The sequence below is a fragment of the Panthera pardus genome, unplaced genomic scaffold (genome assembly GCF_024362965.1).
Source record: "Panthera pardus isolate Hobbes unplaced genomic scaffold, ASM2436296v1 HiC_scaffold_27, whole genome shotgun sequence".
Taxonomy (NCBI): domain Eukaryota; kingdom Metazoa; phylum Chordata; class Mammalia; order Carnivora; family Felidae; genus Panthera; species Panthera pardus.
In genome coordinates this window covers 45878711-45895759 of record NW_026526843.1, presented here as the reverse complement: position 1 = coordinate 45895759, position 17049 = coordinate 45878711, and the positions used below count along the sequence as shown (strand labels likewise).

Genomic DNA, 17049 nt, shown 5'->3' with positions numbered 1-17049 from the left:
GGTTTTTAGTTTTAAAATTATTTTTTTCATTTCTAGAATAATTTTTTATTTATGTATTAAAAAATTTTCATTATGTTTATTTTGAGAGAGAGAGAGAGACAGAGGGTGAGCTGGGTAGGGGCATAGAGAGAGAGAGGGAGACACAGAATTCAAAGCAGGCTCCAGGCTCCGAGCTGTCAGCACAGAGCCTGACGCAAGGCTTGAATCCACAAGCCATGAGATCATGACATGAGCTGAAGTCAGATGTTTAACTGACTGAGCCACCCAGGTGTCCCATATTTATGTATTTAGATTCAAGTTAGTTAACATACAGTGTAGTATTGGTTTCATAATTTAGTGATCCATCACTTACATACCCAGTGCTCATCCCAACAAGTGCCCTCCTTAATGCCCATCACTGATTTAGTCCATCCCCCACCCACTTCCCCTCCAGCAACCCTCACTTTGTTCTCTGTATTTAAAAGTCTCTTATGTTTTTCCTCCTTCTCTGTTTTTCTTAGTTTTCCTCCCCTTCCCTTTTGTTCATCTGTTGTGTTTCTTAAATTCCACATAGAGAATCATATGATATTTGTCTTTCTCTGACTGATTTATTTCACTTACCATAATACACACTAGTTCCATCCACATTGTTGCAAATGGCAAGATTTCATTATTTTTGATCACTGGGTAGTATTCTAGTAGATATATGTATGTATACCACATCTTCTTTATCCATTCAACAGTCAATGGATATTTGGGCTCTTTCCATAATTTGGCTATTGTTGATAGTGCTGCTATAAACATTGGGGTGCATGTGCCCCTTTGAATCAACATTTCTTAAAGTTTATTTTTAAGTTTATTTATTTTGAGAGACAAAGCACGAGTGGGGTAGGGGGAGAGAGAGAGAGAGAGAGAGAGAGAGAGAGAGAGAGAGAATCCCAAGCAAGCTCTGCACTATCAGCGTGGAGCCCAATGTGGGGCTTGAACTTACGAACCATGTGACCGTTACCTGAGCCAAAGTCAAGAGTTGGACACTTAACCAGCTGAGCCACCCAGGTGCCCCTCGAATCAGCAATTTTGTATCCTTTGGATAAATACCTAGCAGAATTATTTTTTTTCTTTTTTTTCTTTGTCAATGAGGGCCAAGTGGCTGAGGAAGAAGTACATAGGGGTGTGGAGGCCAGAGTTCAGCCTGATGATGAGTAGGTTCCCCAGCACCATGGTCAGGTACACGACCAGGATAGGGGCAAACTACATACCTTGTGACTCTAGCCAGATGGGGAGCCCCAGGAGAAGGAACTCGGACACACTGCTCTGGTTCTCTCACCTCATGTTCATCTTCTGCTGGGGATAAAAGGATAGTGAAAAAAGCAGAAATCAACAAATGTTGATTTAACAGCAGGCAGATTAAAATGACATCCTTTCTACTGATGAAAAAAAAAATTTTGTCTTTTAAAAAAATAGTGTCACTTTCTCGTGTTTTCAATTATGTCTGTAGTCATTTTATACAGAGTCATAGTGTTAAATGATTATGACACTGAAAATTTATCTGAAGATTTGGGGTCTAATCCTGCTGTTATGTGTTCAGGCATTGGCTTATGGTGTGGTATTGCTTCGTGTGTTTTGTAATTTTTTTATTATAAATCATATTCAGCATGGCTTTACCTGTGGCAATCTTGTGGAAGATTTGTCCCTGTAGAGCTGTTTTATGTTGCTTCTGCCAGGTAGTTCAAGGGATAGCTCTGGTTTATGGCTTTCCACTTTGTGTTTGGACCCCTAGTGATTTCTTTTACTTACTTGGAAACTCAGCTATACATTTAAAAGGCTACTATATTTTATTCCATATTTCGAAGTGTTTTAGAGTGAGGGAAGACTTTCAGGCTATTTTCACCACATTACTGTAAATGGACATGAAATATTATACTTATAATAATCTTAGAATGGCAGGCAGCATTGGCTTTGATGTTAATTCTTTATTGAGAAGGCCATCCTTTCATAGAAGAATATAAATGGATTTTTCCTGCCCTACTTCACTAAAAATATTTTTGCTTGCCTAAAAAGAAAACAAAACTGTCAACCTACCAGTTACCTAAGGTCTGCTGCCACTTTTATTTTTTCTATCCAAGTCATGGTACATTTGGCAGAATACCAGATTTCTTGTCAGTTTCTTGCAAAGGACTATAGTGAAGGTGAGGAGGATATATCTCACATATGTGAGATATGGATATGGATGGGTCACTATTAATATGAGAAAATCGATCATATGCATGATTCTCAAGCTTTTTGGTGAGCTACATTAGAAAAATAAAAGCTGTTTGGCATACTTTTTAGAAAGGAGAGAGTAATGTATCTCCTTTCACACATTTCAGGAATGTGTAATATAAATAATATGGATCCCGAACAAGTTGTAAATGGGTGAATCTTGAATGGTTGGTCATCCTCATTTTTTCCTCTTCTCTCAGCCATCAAAACCCAGCCTATTTACCTTGGCATTACCTTTCTACCTTAAAAATCTATCAGGTCTCTACTTCTAGTCTTGTCCTTCAGTCACACTGATATAATTCTAATCTTCCTAAAACCTGTGCTTTAAAATACTTTATATGTGGGGCGCCTGGGTGGCTCAGTCGGTTGGGCGTCGGACTTCAGCTCAGGTCATGATCTCTTGGTCCGTGAGTTCGAGCCCCACGTCAGGCTCTGTGCTGACAGCTCAGAGCCTGGAGCCTGCTTCAGATTCTGGGTCTCCCTCTCTCTCTGACCGTCCCCTGTTCATGCTCTGTCTCTGTCTGTCTCAAAAATAAATAAACGTTTAAAAAATTAAAAAATAAAATAAAATAAAATGAAAGACTTTATATGTTCCCCAGTGCCTGCAAAATAAAATCCAAGCTCCTGAGCATGGCATAATGAAATATTCCAGGCCTACCTTGTGATTCTTATCACCAGAGATTCCCCAATGTCTACCATGCATTTCAGTTGCACCAGATTACTAGCACTTCTCTTCCCCCCCCACCCCCACAAATTCTACATATTCTTTTCGGCCTAATTAAATATGTAATGAAAATATTACTGGTTTTGACGAAAATGTATTCATGAGTTTGCTTCCATTAAAGCCAGGAAAATAAAACTTTAATAAATTATGGTCTTGGCATAAATAAAATATTTAAACTAAATGCTGTGAGTTTTAATGTATCTACTTTTCAATTTTGTAACTGCTTTAATGTTCTGGAAAACATTAACCATTCAAGAATACATAAAAACATGTATATGGGGTCCACATTTTTCCTTTTGACTCAAGCTCCAGTATGGCTCAGTATGGCACTTTTGTTGATCCTGTCCGTATTTAAATTTTGATATTCTGTTCATCATGGATTTTTGCATTAATTTCAATTGGCAAATACTTAATTATCTAGATTATTGAGGTTTTTCTGGTATCCCCTTAAATTCTGCACACAAGGTGAGTGCTTTATTCATCTCACCCTTATCCCACATTTGCTTGAGGTCCTTAGATATATAAATAATCTGAGACTAGTGGACATCTGAAAGAATTGCAGTTCAGGGGGCGCCTGGCTGGGTCAGTCAGTGGAGCCTGCAACTCTTGATCTCAGGGTTATGAGTTTGAGCCCCCGGTTGGGTGTAGAGATTATTTATTTTTATTTATTTTTTTTAAATATGAAATTTATTGTCAAATTGGTTTCCATACAACACCCAGTGCTCATCCCAACAGGTGCCCTCCTCAATACCCATCACCCACCCTCCCCTCCCTCCCACCCGCCATCAACCCTCAGTTCTCAGTTTTTAAGAGTCTCTTATGATTTGGCTCCCTCCCTCTCTAACCTCTTTTTTTTCTTCCCTCCCCCATGGTCTTCTATTAAGTTTCTCAGGATCCACATAAGAGTGAAAACATATGGTATCTGTCTTTCTCTGTATGACTTATTTCACTTAGCATAACACTCTCCAGTTCCATCCACGTTGCTACGAAAGACCATCTTTCATTCTTTCTCATTGCCACGTAGTATTCCATTGTGTATATAAACCACAATTTCTTTATCCATTCATCAGTTGATGGACATTTAGGCTCTTTCCATAATTTGGCTATTGTTGAGAGTGCCGCTATAAACATTGGGGTACAAGTGCCCCTATGCATCAGCACTCCTGTATCCCTTGGGTAAATTCCTAGCAGTGCTATTGCTGACTCCTAGGGTAGATCTATTAATTTTTTGAGGAACCTCCACACTGTTTTCCAGAGTGGCTGCACCAATTTGCATTCCCACCAACAGTGCAAGAGGGTTCCCGTTTTTCCACATCCTCACCAGCATCTATAGTCTCCTGATTTGTTCATTTTAGCCACTCTGACTGGCGTCGGGTGGTATCTCAGTGTGGTTTTGATTTGTATTTCCCTGATGAGGAGCGACGTTGAGCACCCGATTATTTAAAAATAAAATCTTAAAAAAATGAAAAGAATAGGAAGGAAGAGGGGCACCTCGTTCATCCAGCTGGTAGAGCATGCAACTATTGATCTCAGGGTTGTGAGTTTAAGCTCCAGGTTGGGAGTTGAGCCTTCTTAAACAAATAAACAACAACAACGACAAAACTAAAACTACTTGAAAGTGTTGCAATTCAAATATAGAGCTTTTATTCCTGGAAGTGGTTTCCATCATACCTCTCCACTTTTTAGTACAGAGCTCAGAGTTCTGAAGTGGGGAGAAATTTTATTTTTAAAATAATATTTATTTTTTGAATATGTAATACATTCACATGATTCAAAATTCAAAAGGCATACAGAAAAGATGTATGGTAAAGCCTCCTCCCATCCTTACTCCCCAACGACATGGTTCCTCTTCCCGGATGCAACCAACGTTAACAATATCTTTCAAGAGATATTTTATGCTTATTCAAGCAAATGTGCACATATGTTTTAATCTCCCCCCCCTTTTACACAAATGGTAGCATATTGTGTCTTCAATCTTGCTGTTTTAATTTAACTATGTATTGGAGTTCAATATTGGTATAGAGATCCCTCATACATTTTTGTATGTATGTATGTAGCCTCATAGCTACATAGTTAAGTATCTCATTGTAGGAACATTTTTTAATCAATATCTTATTGAGAGACACTTGGGTTGTTTCCAGTCCCTTTCTGTTACAATGCTGCAGTGAATAATCTTATTTGTCAGCTGGAACATGTGCGTATATCCATAGGATGAATTCCTAGAAGTCAGATTTCTGGAATAGAAGGTGTGTACATATATAACTTGGTGGATATTGTTAAACTGCTTTCCATGGAGATGATACCAATTTACACCCCCACTAGTAGTGTAGGGGTAACCGTTTCCTTTCACCACCCACACAACAGTATGTTACCAGAATTTTGTTTTGACAGTCTAACAGGTGAGAGATGTTATAGCTCAGTGTAGGTTTTTAAAATTTCTCTTAAATATAAACATCTTTTCACATATTCAAGAGCCATCTGTGTTTCCATTTCTTTGAATTGTCTTTTTATATCCTTTGTCCATTTTTCTATTGAATGGTCTTTTATGATTGATTCGTAGGGGTCCTTTATGTAAGGAAATTAGTCCTTTGTAGAAAGGGTTCAAAGATTCGCTTCCTATTATTTTTCTTTTAACTTTGCTTAATGAAGTTTTTGCTGTTCAGAATTTTTTATATAGACAAAATTAACAACCTTTTATTTTACAGCTCCTGAGTTTTGTGTGAAGTAGGGAAGCTTGATGAAAGCTCACTCAGGAATAGAATGAGGGGTTATTAATCACTATATCAGTAACAAAGGGAATGTGAATTAGTTAGAAATTTCTGAAATTCCTGAAATTTCTGAAATTATTTGAATCCAGTCCCTCACAGTCTGTTGCCTCAATTAGTGAATATACTCTTACTATTGTTCTCTCTGTCTTAATCCAACTACCATCTAGCTGCTAAAGTGATCTTTCTAAATACATACATGAGGGTAAGGGGAGGACTTTCATTTATTTTAAACAATTCTATATTGTTTGAAAGTTTTAAAACATGCATGTAGTACTTTGATCACTTAAAAAAGTGCAAATATCATTATATTACTCCACTGTTTAAAATCCTTCAATAGCTTCCCATTGATTGCAAGATAAAACTCAAGATTCTTAATATTATATGCTCCATTAGCCCTGCCACTTCATCAATGAGTCAGCTTTATTAAGTGACCTTTTGCTTTTCTCTTGTTCTCCCATATAATGACTCTGCCAGGGTTATCAAAGATGCTCAGTTCTGAATAATGGTAATCAATTGCTACTGCTAAAGCATCTATAGTGTACCAAGTGCTTTACATGTGATCTCATCTTTCAATCCTGTAAGGTGGGCATTACCATCTCAGTTTTATAAAGAAACTGAAAATCAGGGGAACCTGGATGGCTCAGTCGGTTAATCATCCGATTTTTGGTTTCAGCTCAGGTCATGGTCTTGCAGTTGAGTTCAAGCTCTGCATCGGGGTCTGCGCTGATGGTGCAGAGCCTGCTTGGGATTCTCTCTCTCCCTCTCTCAAAATAAATAAATAAACTTTAAAAAAATTTTTAAAAAGGAACTGAAGATTAAAGGTTAAGTGACTTCCCTAAAGTCACACAGGTGTTGGCAAAGCCAGGATTTGAACCCGTTCTGCCTAACTCTGAAACCTATTCTCTTTCTATTATACCATGGTCTCTCCAGAATGAAATGTTCCACTCTGGCCTTACCCTTTAAAGAAACATTTCTTGGGGTGCCTGGGTGGCGCAGTCGGTTAAGCGTCCGACTTCAGTTCAGGTCACGATCTCACGGTCCGTGAGTTCGAGCCCCGCGTCGGGCTCTGGGCTGATGGCTCAGAGCCTGGAGCCTGCTTCCGATTCTGTGTCTCCTTCTCTCTCTGCCCCTCCCCCCTTCATGCTCTCTCTCTGTCTCAAAAATAAATAAACGTCAAAAAAAATTAATAAAGAAACATTTCTTCCGATCTCTAAATGCATTAGGAGGTAGTTTAGTGTAGTAGTTCAGACCATTAGTTCTGGGGTCAAACTGCTTGGATTCAAAAACCATCCCTGTAATTTATTAGCTGTGTAACCTTGAATAAGATCATTTCTCTGGGCCTCAGCTCCTCCATCTGTAAATCGATGTAATAGTTCCTCTGAGTTGTAATTTTTAGATGACCCATGTAAAATACTTAGTACAACATTTGGCAAATAGTATATATTTCCTCAGCAAAGCATAGCTATTATATTATAGATACAGCTCAAAATTCTGTTGACCCCTTTGTTCATCTAGAGTTCCTGATCAGTACATTTGAATCCTGGCTTGCTATATCCTAACCATCCCTTTTATGTATTTCTGTGTAGCAGAAAGTACCCTAATCATATTGTATAGGCTTTGCCTTTTTGAGTGATTTTTTAAGATATAGCCTTAGATACACAACACAAATTTTATTAGTTCATACATTAATGGTTAATGGCTGAAATGTTTCTCTTGTTAAAATGTTAATGGATGTAATGATTTAATCATCAAATTGCTTTAGCATTTCTTATATAAGTACTAAAAGTAGTAATTCAATTATTTTCTTTTATCGCAGGATTTGTGTGTAGTGATCAGTTCCACTTGCTTGTCTTCATAGTGGGACCTCATGATGTCCTCCTTATGTATATTCAGATATGATCTGTTGGCTCACTTTCTGTGTCAGGTATCAAGTTTGGGCATTGCCTTGAAGCAGCTGTTTTAGGGAAGCCAATCACATAACCAGCCCTCAACTGGATACTCTTGACTTGTCTGTGATGGGTGTGGCATTCAAATGAACTATCTGACCAAGGCTTTGGCTATTGCCAGTACCTATGCAGTCCTTTTCATATAGTATTTGCTTTTCCCTACTGCTGTCATCATCTCTCTGCCATTCTTTTCAAGGAATGGCAGCAAAGTCTCTCAGCAACTTTGGTGGTACCACCTGTGGTTTCCTCACCCTAGTTCTTGGGCTTTTTTCCTCCATGCCTTTTGAGAGGTCCCTTGTGGTATCTGCTGCCCATTGACTGGGGATCAATTAATCTAAACAATACCCAAAGGGCGCCTGGGTGGCTCAGTCGGTTAAGTGTCCGACTTCAGCTCAGGTCATGATCTCACAGTTCATGAGTTCGAGCCCCGCATAGGGCTCTGTGCTGACAGCTCAGAGCCAGGAGCCTGCTTCAGATTCTGTGTCTCCTTCTCTCTCTGCCCCTCCCTCACTTGTGCTCTATCAAAAATAAATAAACGTAAAAAAAATACTTCATAAAAAAATCTAAACAATACCATTTCTCTTACATGGAATAAAAATGCACATTACCAGACTCTTCTGCATCAGCCTCTTTTGAATCCAGAAGATGAGACAGGATGGGAGCATGAAGAGTCTCAAAAGATGCACTAGTGGGTGGTCTTTGAAATAAAATCTCCCCAGGCCAAGATTTTTTAAGGTACTCACACGAATGAAAATTGGTTTAAAAAAAGCCCCGATTGCTTTCCATGTAGATGTTATTCTACATGGGGTTTATTGACTTGTTATATTTTTAAATCTAAACTCCTAATAGAGATTTGTTACCATAAATAAATATGAAGTTCTTGCTTGATTTCCTTGCATGTGTCATCCCTAATGTTCATTCATGGGCTCATGGACAGGGGCCTTAGGGATAGTCTTGGTCCAGTTTTCACAGTATGCTTAGTAAAACCCTAGAGGTCCTAAGACAGTGCCTTAGGCACCACAGGGGTGGGTGAAGTGGGGGTGGGGGTGACAACAGCAGGCCTCCAGATATCCCCACCACTGTTGGAACAGCTTTGCTTCTCTGTTTTATACATTAGGCTTCCAAGTAAGATTGCATTTCGGGAACAGTCTGCTAATTCATTCCTTTTATTTCTTTATGTCTTAAGCATTGTACCCTGAATATTGAAATGAGAACTTTGAATGTTATTAGGGCCGACACTACCACCTTTCTATCAAGATCCTGAAAATAAATTTTGGAGACTGACAAAGCAAACAAAAGCTCAAATTGTTGCTCTGGTATACTTAACTTCCTCGCAGACGGGGACAAATGTTCGACCTTTTCTTTCCTATTATCTTGTACCTAGCAGTGTCACACATATACTTGGTGCTCAAGCATGTTGTATCAATCTGACAGACTCTTTCTCATTATGTACACTAGCTGAGCAAGCAGTAACACTGTAAAACAAAATGGTTAACTTTGTGTCTAAATGTGAGGAGAATATTTTAATACTAAGTGAAGCAAGAGTAACAATGAATGAAATAGCTAATAAATAATGACATAATAATATATAAGAAAAAGAGTAAGGAAGAATAAGAAGGCAAAGACTAAAAGACCCTCCCTTTATGACTTGAGGTTTTATGAGAACACACTAAACTCGGGGCGGGAGGGCGGGTAGTGGTAGAAAACAATAGGGATATATAGATACAAAGTATATGCTAGATACCTACCCTAAGAGCCTGAGTTCTCCTGGACTTCAAAATGACATTATTATTACTTACCTACATGTTCTCCAAACAGCAGCTAGATCCCCGTAAAACTTAAGCGATATCACATCACTCATCTGCTAAAAACCCTCAAATGGCTCCCCATCTTGCTTGGTAAAAACCAAGTACTTGCAATGGCCTACAAAGCCCTGTATGATCAGTGCACATCCCTGCCTCCCAGCCCCAATCCCTCTCATGCATAGGTCTCTGACTTTATTTCTTAGCATTCTCCTTATTCATTTCACCCATCATACTAGACCTTTTGACTAGTCTACTTTAGCATCACAGCATGCTGCTCTGACCTTGGGGCCTTTGGACTTTCTGTAACCTCTGCTTGAAATATTCTTCCCAGATACCAACATGGCTTGGTCACTTAATTCTTTCAGATCTCTGCTGAAATGCCATGTTCCCAAAGAGGCCTTCTCTAACCATCTGATGTCAAATCACAATACCCCCACAAACATTCCCTGCTTTTTCTACATGGCACTCCTTTGTTTTTTACGTACTCCTGAGTCTCTGGCAAGAAAGTATCTGGCACAGAGTAATCACTTAAAACTTTTGTTGGGGGTGCCTGGGTGGCTCAGTCTATTAAGCATCCAACTGTTGATTTCGGCTCAGATCATGATCTCAGTTTGTGAGATTGAGCCCCATGTCAGGCTCTGCGGAGCCTGCTTGGGATTCTCTTTCTCTCTCTCTCCCTGCTCCTCTCCTGCTCATGCTGTCTCTCAAAATAAATAAATAAAACTTAAAAGAAAAACTTTTGTTGAATTTTTTCATCAGGATTTTAAAAAATTTCCTTATAGTACATATATGGTGGAAAGCTAAAAGGACTTGAGGCTTCTAGAAATGTGTATTTCCCCAACCTTCGTGGACTTGAACTAAAGACTCCCAACAGGCAGTTCCACTTTAGGTCTACACTCCAGTATACTACTAGGATTTGAAGTTGGGGTGGGGGGTGGAATCCAGTCAATATAACCTCTTCTTCTACACTCAGGGAATGGACTGTCAACAGTGAAATTTCCCCCATCTCATCTCATCTCATCTGAAGGTTCTCTTTTTGTCACATAAAGGTCAGAGATTCCTGGAATGCCATGCTGTTCCTTGCACAGAGGAGGTACCTGGACTGATTAACCTTCAGTCTTGGAACCAGCCTACACCAAATCTCTCCAGGGTGCAGGTGATAACCAGAATAGAAAGCCTTCTCAATCAGAGTTTAATTTTGTAGAAGCTTTTATTTCAGTGATTAAAAAGATGCAATCAATGGAACCTATACTGATTAACATTAGACATGCACCTCTACCTGAAACTGATGTTAGTTCTTGACTGGCCTAAATCTTTACAACCTACTTAGGCACATCTTTGAATTTTTTCAACCCTGATATACAGCGTCAGTAAGCTTCTTCCTTGTGGCAGTTTAGTAATGAGTATTATGCTCACTGGCTACATTCCTTTATAACCAAAGGCCTCTAGACACTCAAGCTACCTGTACTACCTTGAGACCATACCTTTATATATTTAAGTAAATCACAGCATAGGGGAGATTATCTAGAAAGCTGAAGTGTATTGTATGAATATCCCATCGATTTTTTTCCAACACTGATAGTCAAAACACTAGATAAGGAGGCCTACAGTTAAGTAGCAAATTACCCTTTGCTCATTGCTGCCCTTTCTGAGAGACACAAAGATGTATAACAATCTCCCCAGAAATCCTAAATGAATCCATGCAAATGACAGGTTGTACCTATGTGGTCCCACTATCAAATTAGAGAAAGCAGTTCCACTGTCAAAATTATAGAGAGCAATTAATGGGACTTTGAGAAAGCACAGTCCCACATACAGTAATATGCATCTAGTAGAGTTTTCCATTCATCTGTCAATTGTTTTCACAAGATTAGCATTAAAAAACAGCCAAATACACATATGTCCCTCAAAGTGCGCGCGCGCGCACACACACACACACACACACACACACACACACACACACACAACTGGTCTTTGTTCATTCTCAGATGACAGGATGTCCCAAGAGTGACAAAGGTGGGAGCCAATCCCCCCATAGCCTTTTCTTCAACTATCCCATCAACAGCTCTTCATTTCTTGGACTACCTTCCTTTTCCAAAGAGGTAATGCTGAGATTAGTCAGAAAGGCTTTCTGAGAAAACTGGCTTGGTTTTCTGGGTCTGTTCCAGTCGATTCAAGATGAACTGGCTTGTATCAATGAAGCGCTCAACGCAGTTCACAAAACAGGCCTCAGCCCGACTATCCAACTTTGGCCCAGGCTTGTCCATGCACTTTTCCTGCTCGGGACAAGATACAGAATCACAAACAGGACAAGATACAGAGTCACAAAGAGAACTTGGGGTAAAAAAGGGGGGGGGGTAACTTGTTATTTATAGGAAAAATTTCACCTAAACCCAGTATCTGTTATGTTAATATTTCTCATTTGGCGTATGGCAAGCAGTTATCTACAGCCTTACATTAAATTCTCACAACAATCCTACCTAATAGATACTATTATTAATCCTCATTTTACAAACAGGGAAGCAGTGGGAGAGATACTTTGCCCAAAATTATTGGGCCAGAAAATGGTGGAGCTATTACAGAGCAAAAAAGGGGGGGGGAGGGGCAAAATACAAGTGAAGTAACCTTTGGCTGAATTTGGCTGTAACTCCACAATGCTGCCACCATTTAATGCCTTTAGACTAACTGCCAGGGGGAAAAAAGGGGGGTGAAAGCATAAATCACAGCAGTGACACCCTGAAACCTATCAAACAAAAAAAGACATCTATTACCCAAGATGCTGTAACCTTGTATACTTAAGCCAGAAGTTCTTGAATCCTCTCAAGATGAATGGAAAGTTGTATGAATTTTCCTAAAGGGCCCACAAATTACAGATTCTTAGAGGAATCCTCAACCACACCCCCTCCTGGCCCAAATGTAATGAATTACAGTTTGTTTTTTTTTAAAGAATGAAAGTACCAAGTAGTACAGGACTTAAGTAAGCATTTGTTAGGGGTCAGAGTCCCACAATACCATAAGTTTATGTGAAAGGGACTACGGAACCAATAACTGTATATAGTTCAAGTTATTTCAAATGAATTTTATTAGTTATTCTCTGCTGTGTACACAAGCGTCAGACTCTCCACTTCCAAGGAAAATTATCCTTGGCCTCTGAATTCTATGAGATATTTTTTCTCAAGGCAGGGCAGTTATGCTGCCCTTGGCAGCTAGAGAACACTTTGATCCTAAGCTGCAAATGCCTTTCACCCTTTTGCCAAGTCCCCTCACAAGGCATATTCAATTCCTCAACATTGAGACCCGAAACAGCTTGGTATTACACAACAACCCAACAAAAAAAGCAAATTTAAGTGGGGGGGGGGGGGGGGGGGGAGACGCTACTTTTACAGTTAGTGGGCTACAGCGACTCATTTGTCACGGACAACGGTTAAAGCAACTGGGAAATCCAGGTTAACCCTGAGGAGTCCAGAAATGGGAGACTCACTTCCTGGGAATCGGGGCTCCAAAAATAAGATCTCAGTATTGGTGACCAGCACCAGGCAGCGTCAACCTCAGGTGCCTAAAAGTGCTGCTCGGGACAAGTGTGATCCCCAGTCCTCTGCACCAACAAAGCCATGGTCTGGCGTGAGAATTCCCCGAGAAACGGAGTCACCCTCTCACCCCTCCCGCTTGGTGTGAGAAACCGAAGGAAACCAAGGCAAGATGCTACCGGGTCCTCCCCGTCCCCGAATCCCGGACGTCCTGACAAGTCCCGCCCGGAAGGGGCAGGGAGAAAGCAGGGACAGTAGCTAGGTCCCAGACCCAGCTCCTCACCCAACAAAGTTCCGTCATCTGGTGCACCAGCTGCTGGAAGCGCTGCTTCTGAGTCTCCACCTCAATGAAATGCTGCAGCTGTGGGTCCACCGAGCCCAAACCCGCCGCGGACGAAGACGAGGAGGCATCCATCCCAGCGCCACCACGCGTGCCGAGAGGAACTCTGCAGCAACTCACCGACCTTCACGTGTCTCCGCGACGGAACCGGAACCACAATCCACCGCCTCCAGACCCGCCCCGTGACTGCAACGCGCCGGCGTGTGGCCCCCTACCCCCGCCCGCCGCTCCTCCCAGCCGCTTGCGCTCCCCGCTCCAGCTCGCGACCCAGCGGCCGCTCCCTACGTCAGCTGGGAGGCCTCCGGGCTTGTAGCCGGGTGTTGCGATGCGGTCGAGATGCTATTCCAAAGAGAAACGGTCAAAAGTGAAAAAGGAAGTTACTTCACACCAGGTGGCTGGTTCGGCCTGCCCGAGAAGCCCTGGCCCTGCCCACTTCCAAATTGGCCCTCGCTTTTCCTGCCGCTGTGACTGCTAGGCCCGTCTCTTAGCCATCCTGGAGCCCCAGTTCTTTGATGGTGTTTTGAAAGAGGCTCCTGCAGAATTTGTCCCCAACTTTCAGATTCATTCCGGTCATGCTGCATGCACTGGTGCTTTGCTTGTGAGTTTATCTCTGATTTAGAGCCAGAATTTTCCAAGAGCCAGAGGAGTTAAATTGCCGTGAATCTTGCCAAGTTCTCAAAGTAGGAATATGGCAAACCAATGCCAGGCAACAGTTCTCTGCAACACTGAGATAGGGCGCTTCAGGGAGGTTGTGTGATTAATCGAGGTAGCAAGAAACCTTCATGCTTTCCAGTAATTTTATTTTATCAAAACACCCTGCCCTCCCATTTTTATGACACCATTTTATTCTTGCCAAATTCTGCCTCCCGCCCCCCAAGCTCTAATGCCTACCCAAAGAGCTGTTGGATACCTTGTCAGGCTATTTACATCCCTCCCTCCTCCAAATTTTCCATCCCAAATTCAGTCCTGTCTTAATACTCCTGGAAATTATTTTCTCTGAGAACAATACCAGGCACAAGAATTCCTTGGCTTTTGCTCAGAAGGTACTATCCCAGAGAATCATAGAAGAGAGTCATTCCTAGATGTAGAGAGGGGCCTTTGTGTATTCAGCAAGAGCACAAAGGATCCAGTGCCTGTAAACTTGGGATTTCCTCAGAAATGAAATTGGGGCTTGTGGAGGAGAGGGGTAGAAACAAGAAGCTTATTGGTGAGCTCAGGATTCTTCATCCATGACATCTAGGATGTTGCTCAGAAGAATTTTGAAAGTAGGACGTTCCTCTGCTTTCTAAAACCAAACAGAAAGTAGAGTGTAACAGCAGGCTAAAATCCAAAATTCAAGGGAAATGCACTGAGTAAGCAGCAAATGTTTATCAAGTGTATACTATATTCCCTATAGCATAACCTGTCAATTACACACGAAAGAAAGAGGAAAAAGAATGGAAGTGCTCCATAATGTCTTTGTGCACTTTTCATCTTTAGTAACTCAGGTTATTAATGTAATGGGACAATTCGCAAATTAAACTCACAAACACTGATTAAGCTGAGGGTAAATTCATTACAAAATTGTACATCAATACATCCTTATTGTGGATCCTCAAGTGAAAAATGGCTACTGAACAAGTTTAAATGTTTGACAGAACTGAAATTGTAAGCTTTCAAATACGGTTTCTATCATCCCACAGTCAAAGTTTTACAAAGAAATTAACATTTCAAGATCATGGGCTGCATCAGTGGGCAGAGATCCTCAGCACCTAGGACATTTTTATTACCACTGTCTGGCCTCTAGACTAAGACCCTTTGTGACCACCATGGTCCATAAACCCCTGAGGTATTTCGTGATTCAGGGCATATTCATGCCAGAAAGGTCTCAATCCATCAGAACCAAAAAGTCATCAATTTCTTGTCCCTTTGAATCAGTGGTTCTTAAACCTAGCGGAGTATCAGAATTTCCAGGGATGTTTAAAAAGACTTTTCTGGGTGGGGGGGTACCTGGGTGGCTCAGTCGGTTAAGTGTCCAACTTCGGCTCAGGTCATGATCTCATGGCTCATGAGTTTGAGCCCCTCATAGGGCACTGTGCTAATAGCTCAGAGCCTGCAGTCTGCTTCAGATTCTGTGTCTCCCTCTCTGCTCCTCCCCCACTCGTGATCTGTCTCTCTCTCTCTCAAAAATAAAATAAACATTAAAAAAAGTGTTTTTTTGGAAGACTTTCTGGGTTCTGCTTCAGACATACCTAATTGGAATCTCTGAAAAGGCCCAGTTATCTGCAGTTTTAAGAGTTTTCCAGGGATTCTGATATGCCAATTTCATGAGTATTACTTTTCTTTAAATGTTTATTTATTTTGGTAAAAAGACAGAAAGAGAGACAGAAAGACAGCGAGAGGGCATGAGCAGGGATGGGGGGGTGGGGAGCAGAGAGAGGGAGAGAGAGAATCCCAAATAGGCTCCACGCTGTCAGCACAGAGCCCAATGTGGGGCTTGCTCTAAGGAACCATGAGATCATGACCTGAGCCAAAATCAGGAGTCAGACGCTTAACTGATTGAGCCACCCAGGTGCCCCTCATGAGTATTACTTTAAACAGGCTCTGCAGAAAGCGCCTGTATGAAACAGTTAAGTAGCAGAGTGAGGATGTCCTAGTTGGGAAGGAGCATTGTCAATCTCCCTTAAACCTGCATGGCACAGGAGAGAGAAGGGAAATGGTTGTCCCTTTCTCCATACATCCTTTGTGACTTCAGTCATTTGTTGAAGGGAAAGGAACCATGCTTTGATCCATATACCCACTTTTCACCCCGCCAAGAGGACTCCAGATTCACATATATGTTTGTTGGACACTGTCCTTCCCTGTTTCTAGTGGCACAGAACTAAGCCGAGCATTCATTCCCTACTAGAGATTTAGGGTGCCAAATTAATGTTGCCAAAGATCTACTGAAAAGTGGAGAAAGCACCTCTGAAAAAACTCAAGGTGAGAGCAGCAAAACATTTTATTTTATTTTTATTTTTGAGACAGAGAGAGACAGAGCATGAGCAGGGGAGGGGCAGAGAGAGAGGGAGACACAGAATCCGAAGCAGGCTCCAGGCTCTCAGCTGTCAGCACAGAGCCTGACACGGGGCTCGAACCCACAAACTGCGAGATCATGACCTGAGCTGAAGTTGGACGCTTAACCAACTGAGCCACCCAGGTGCCCCCAAAACATTTTAGTAATAGTGGGACAGGCTCCTTATTTTCAAAATACCACTACTATCCACATACCCCATGATGCATTATATTTAAAAAAAAAATGACCACTACTGGGGCACCTAGGTGGCTCAGTTGGTTCAGCATCTGACTTCAGCTTAGGTCAGTGGTTCTTGAGTTCGAGCCCCACATTGGGCTTTCTGCTGTCAGCATGGAGGCTGCTTCAGATTCTCTGCCCCCTCCCACCCTCCCCTGCTTTGCTCTCTCTCTCTCTCTCTCTCTCTCAAAACACTAAATAAACATTTAAAAAAATTAAAAATGACCACTGCCTATTTTAGTTCCTTTCAGGATTTTTTTTAATGCCATTTAGGACCACAGCCAGAAAAGGTTGGCAGTTAGTAAAGTAGAAGAAAAAGCCAATGACTTCCAAAGGAATCAACACAAATTTTAATGACTTTTCTCTTCATTTTAAGTGTCCATACATTTGCCTGAGTACCGTTAACTGCCTGCTTATGCTAGGTGAC

The 17049-nt window shown here is 41.3% G+C and overlaps 2 protein-coding genes across 4 annotated transcripts in view; both read right to left on the bottom strand.

Annotated features, from left to right (window-relative positions):
* Positions 1-10675: 10675 nt before the first annotated feature.
* On the bottom strand, positions 10676-13514 carry TIMM8A (translocase of inner mitochondrial membrane 8A). The gene is made up of 2 exons (XM_019436046.2): positions 13295-13514; positions 10676-11760 (listed from the first exon to the last, which is right to left on the bottom strand). The coding sequence occupies exons 1-2, from the start codon at positions 13424-13426 to the stop codon at positions 11599-11601; spliced, it is 294 nt and encodes a 97-aa protein (XP_019291591.2). The 5' UTR covers positions 13427-13514; the 3' UTR covers positions 10676-11598.
* A 620-nt stretch (positions 13515-14134) lies between these two features.
* BTK (Bruton tyrosine kinase) overlaps positions 14135-17049 on the bottom strand; it is a 31865-nt gene continuing 28950 nt past the window's right edge. For all 3 annotated transcript variants that reach the window (XM_019436043.2, XM_019436042.2, XM_053891403.1), the window contains exon 19: positions 14135-14636. In XM_019436043.2, the coding sequence (XP_019291588.2) occupies positions 14565-14636 (72 nt within the window). In that variant the 3' untranslated portion in view covers positions 14135-14564. The remainder of the gene's footprint in view (positions 14637-17049) is intronic.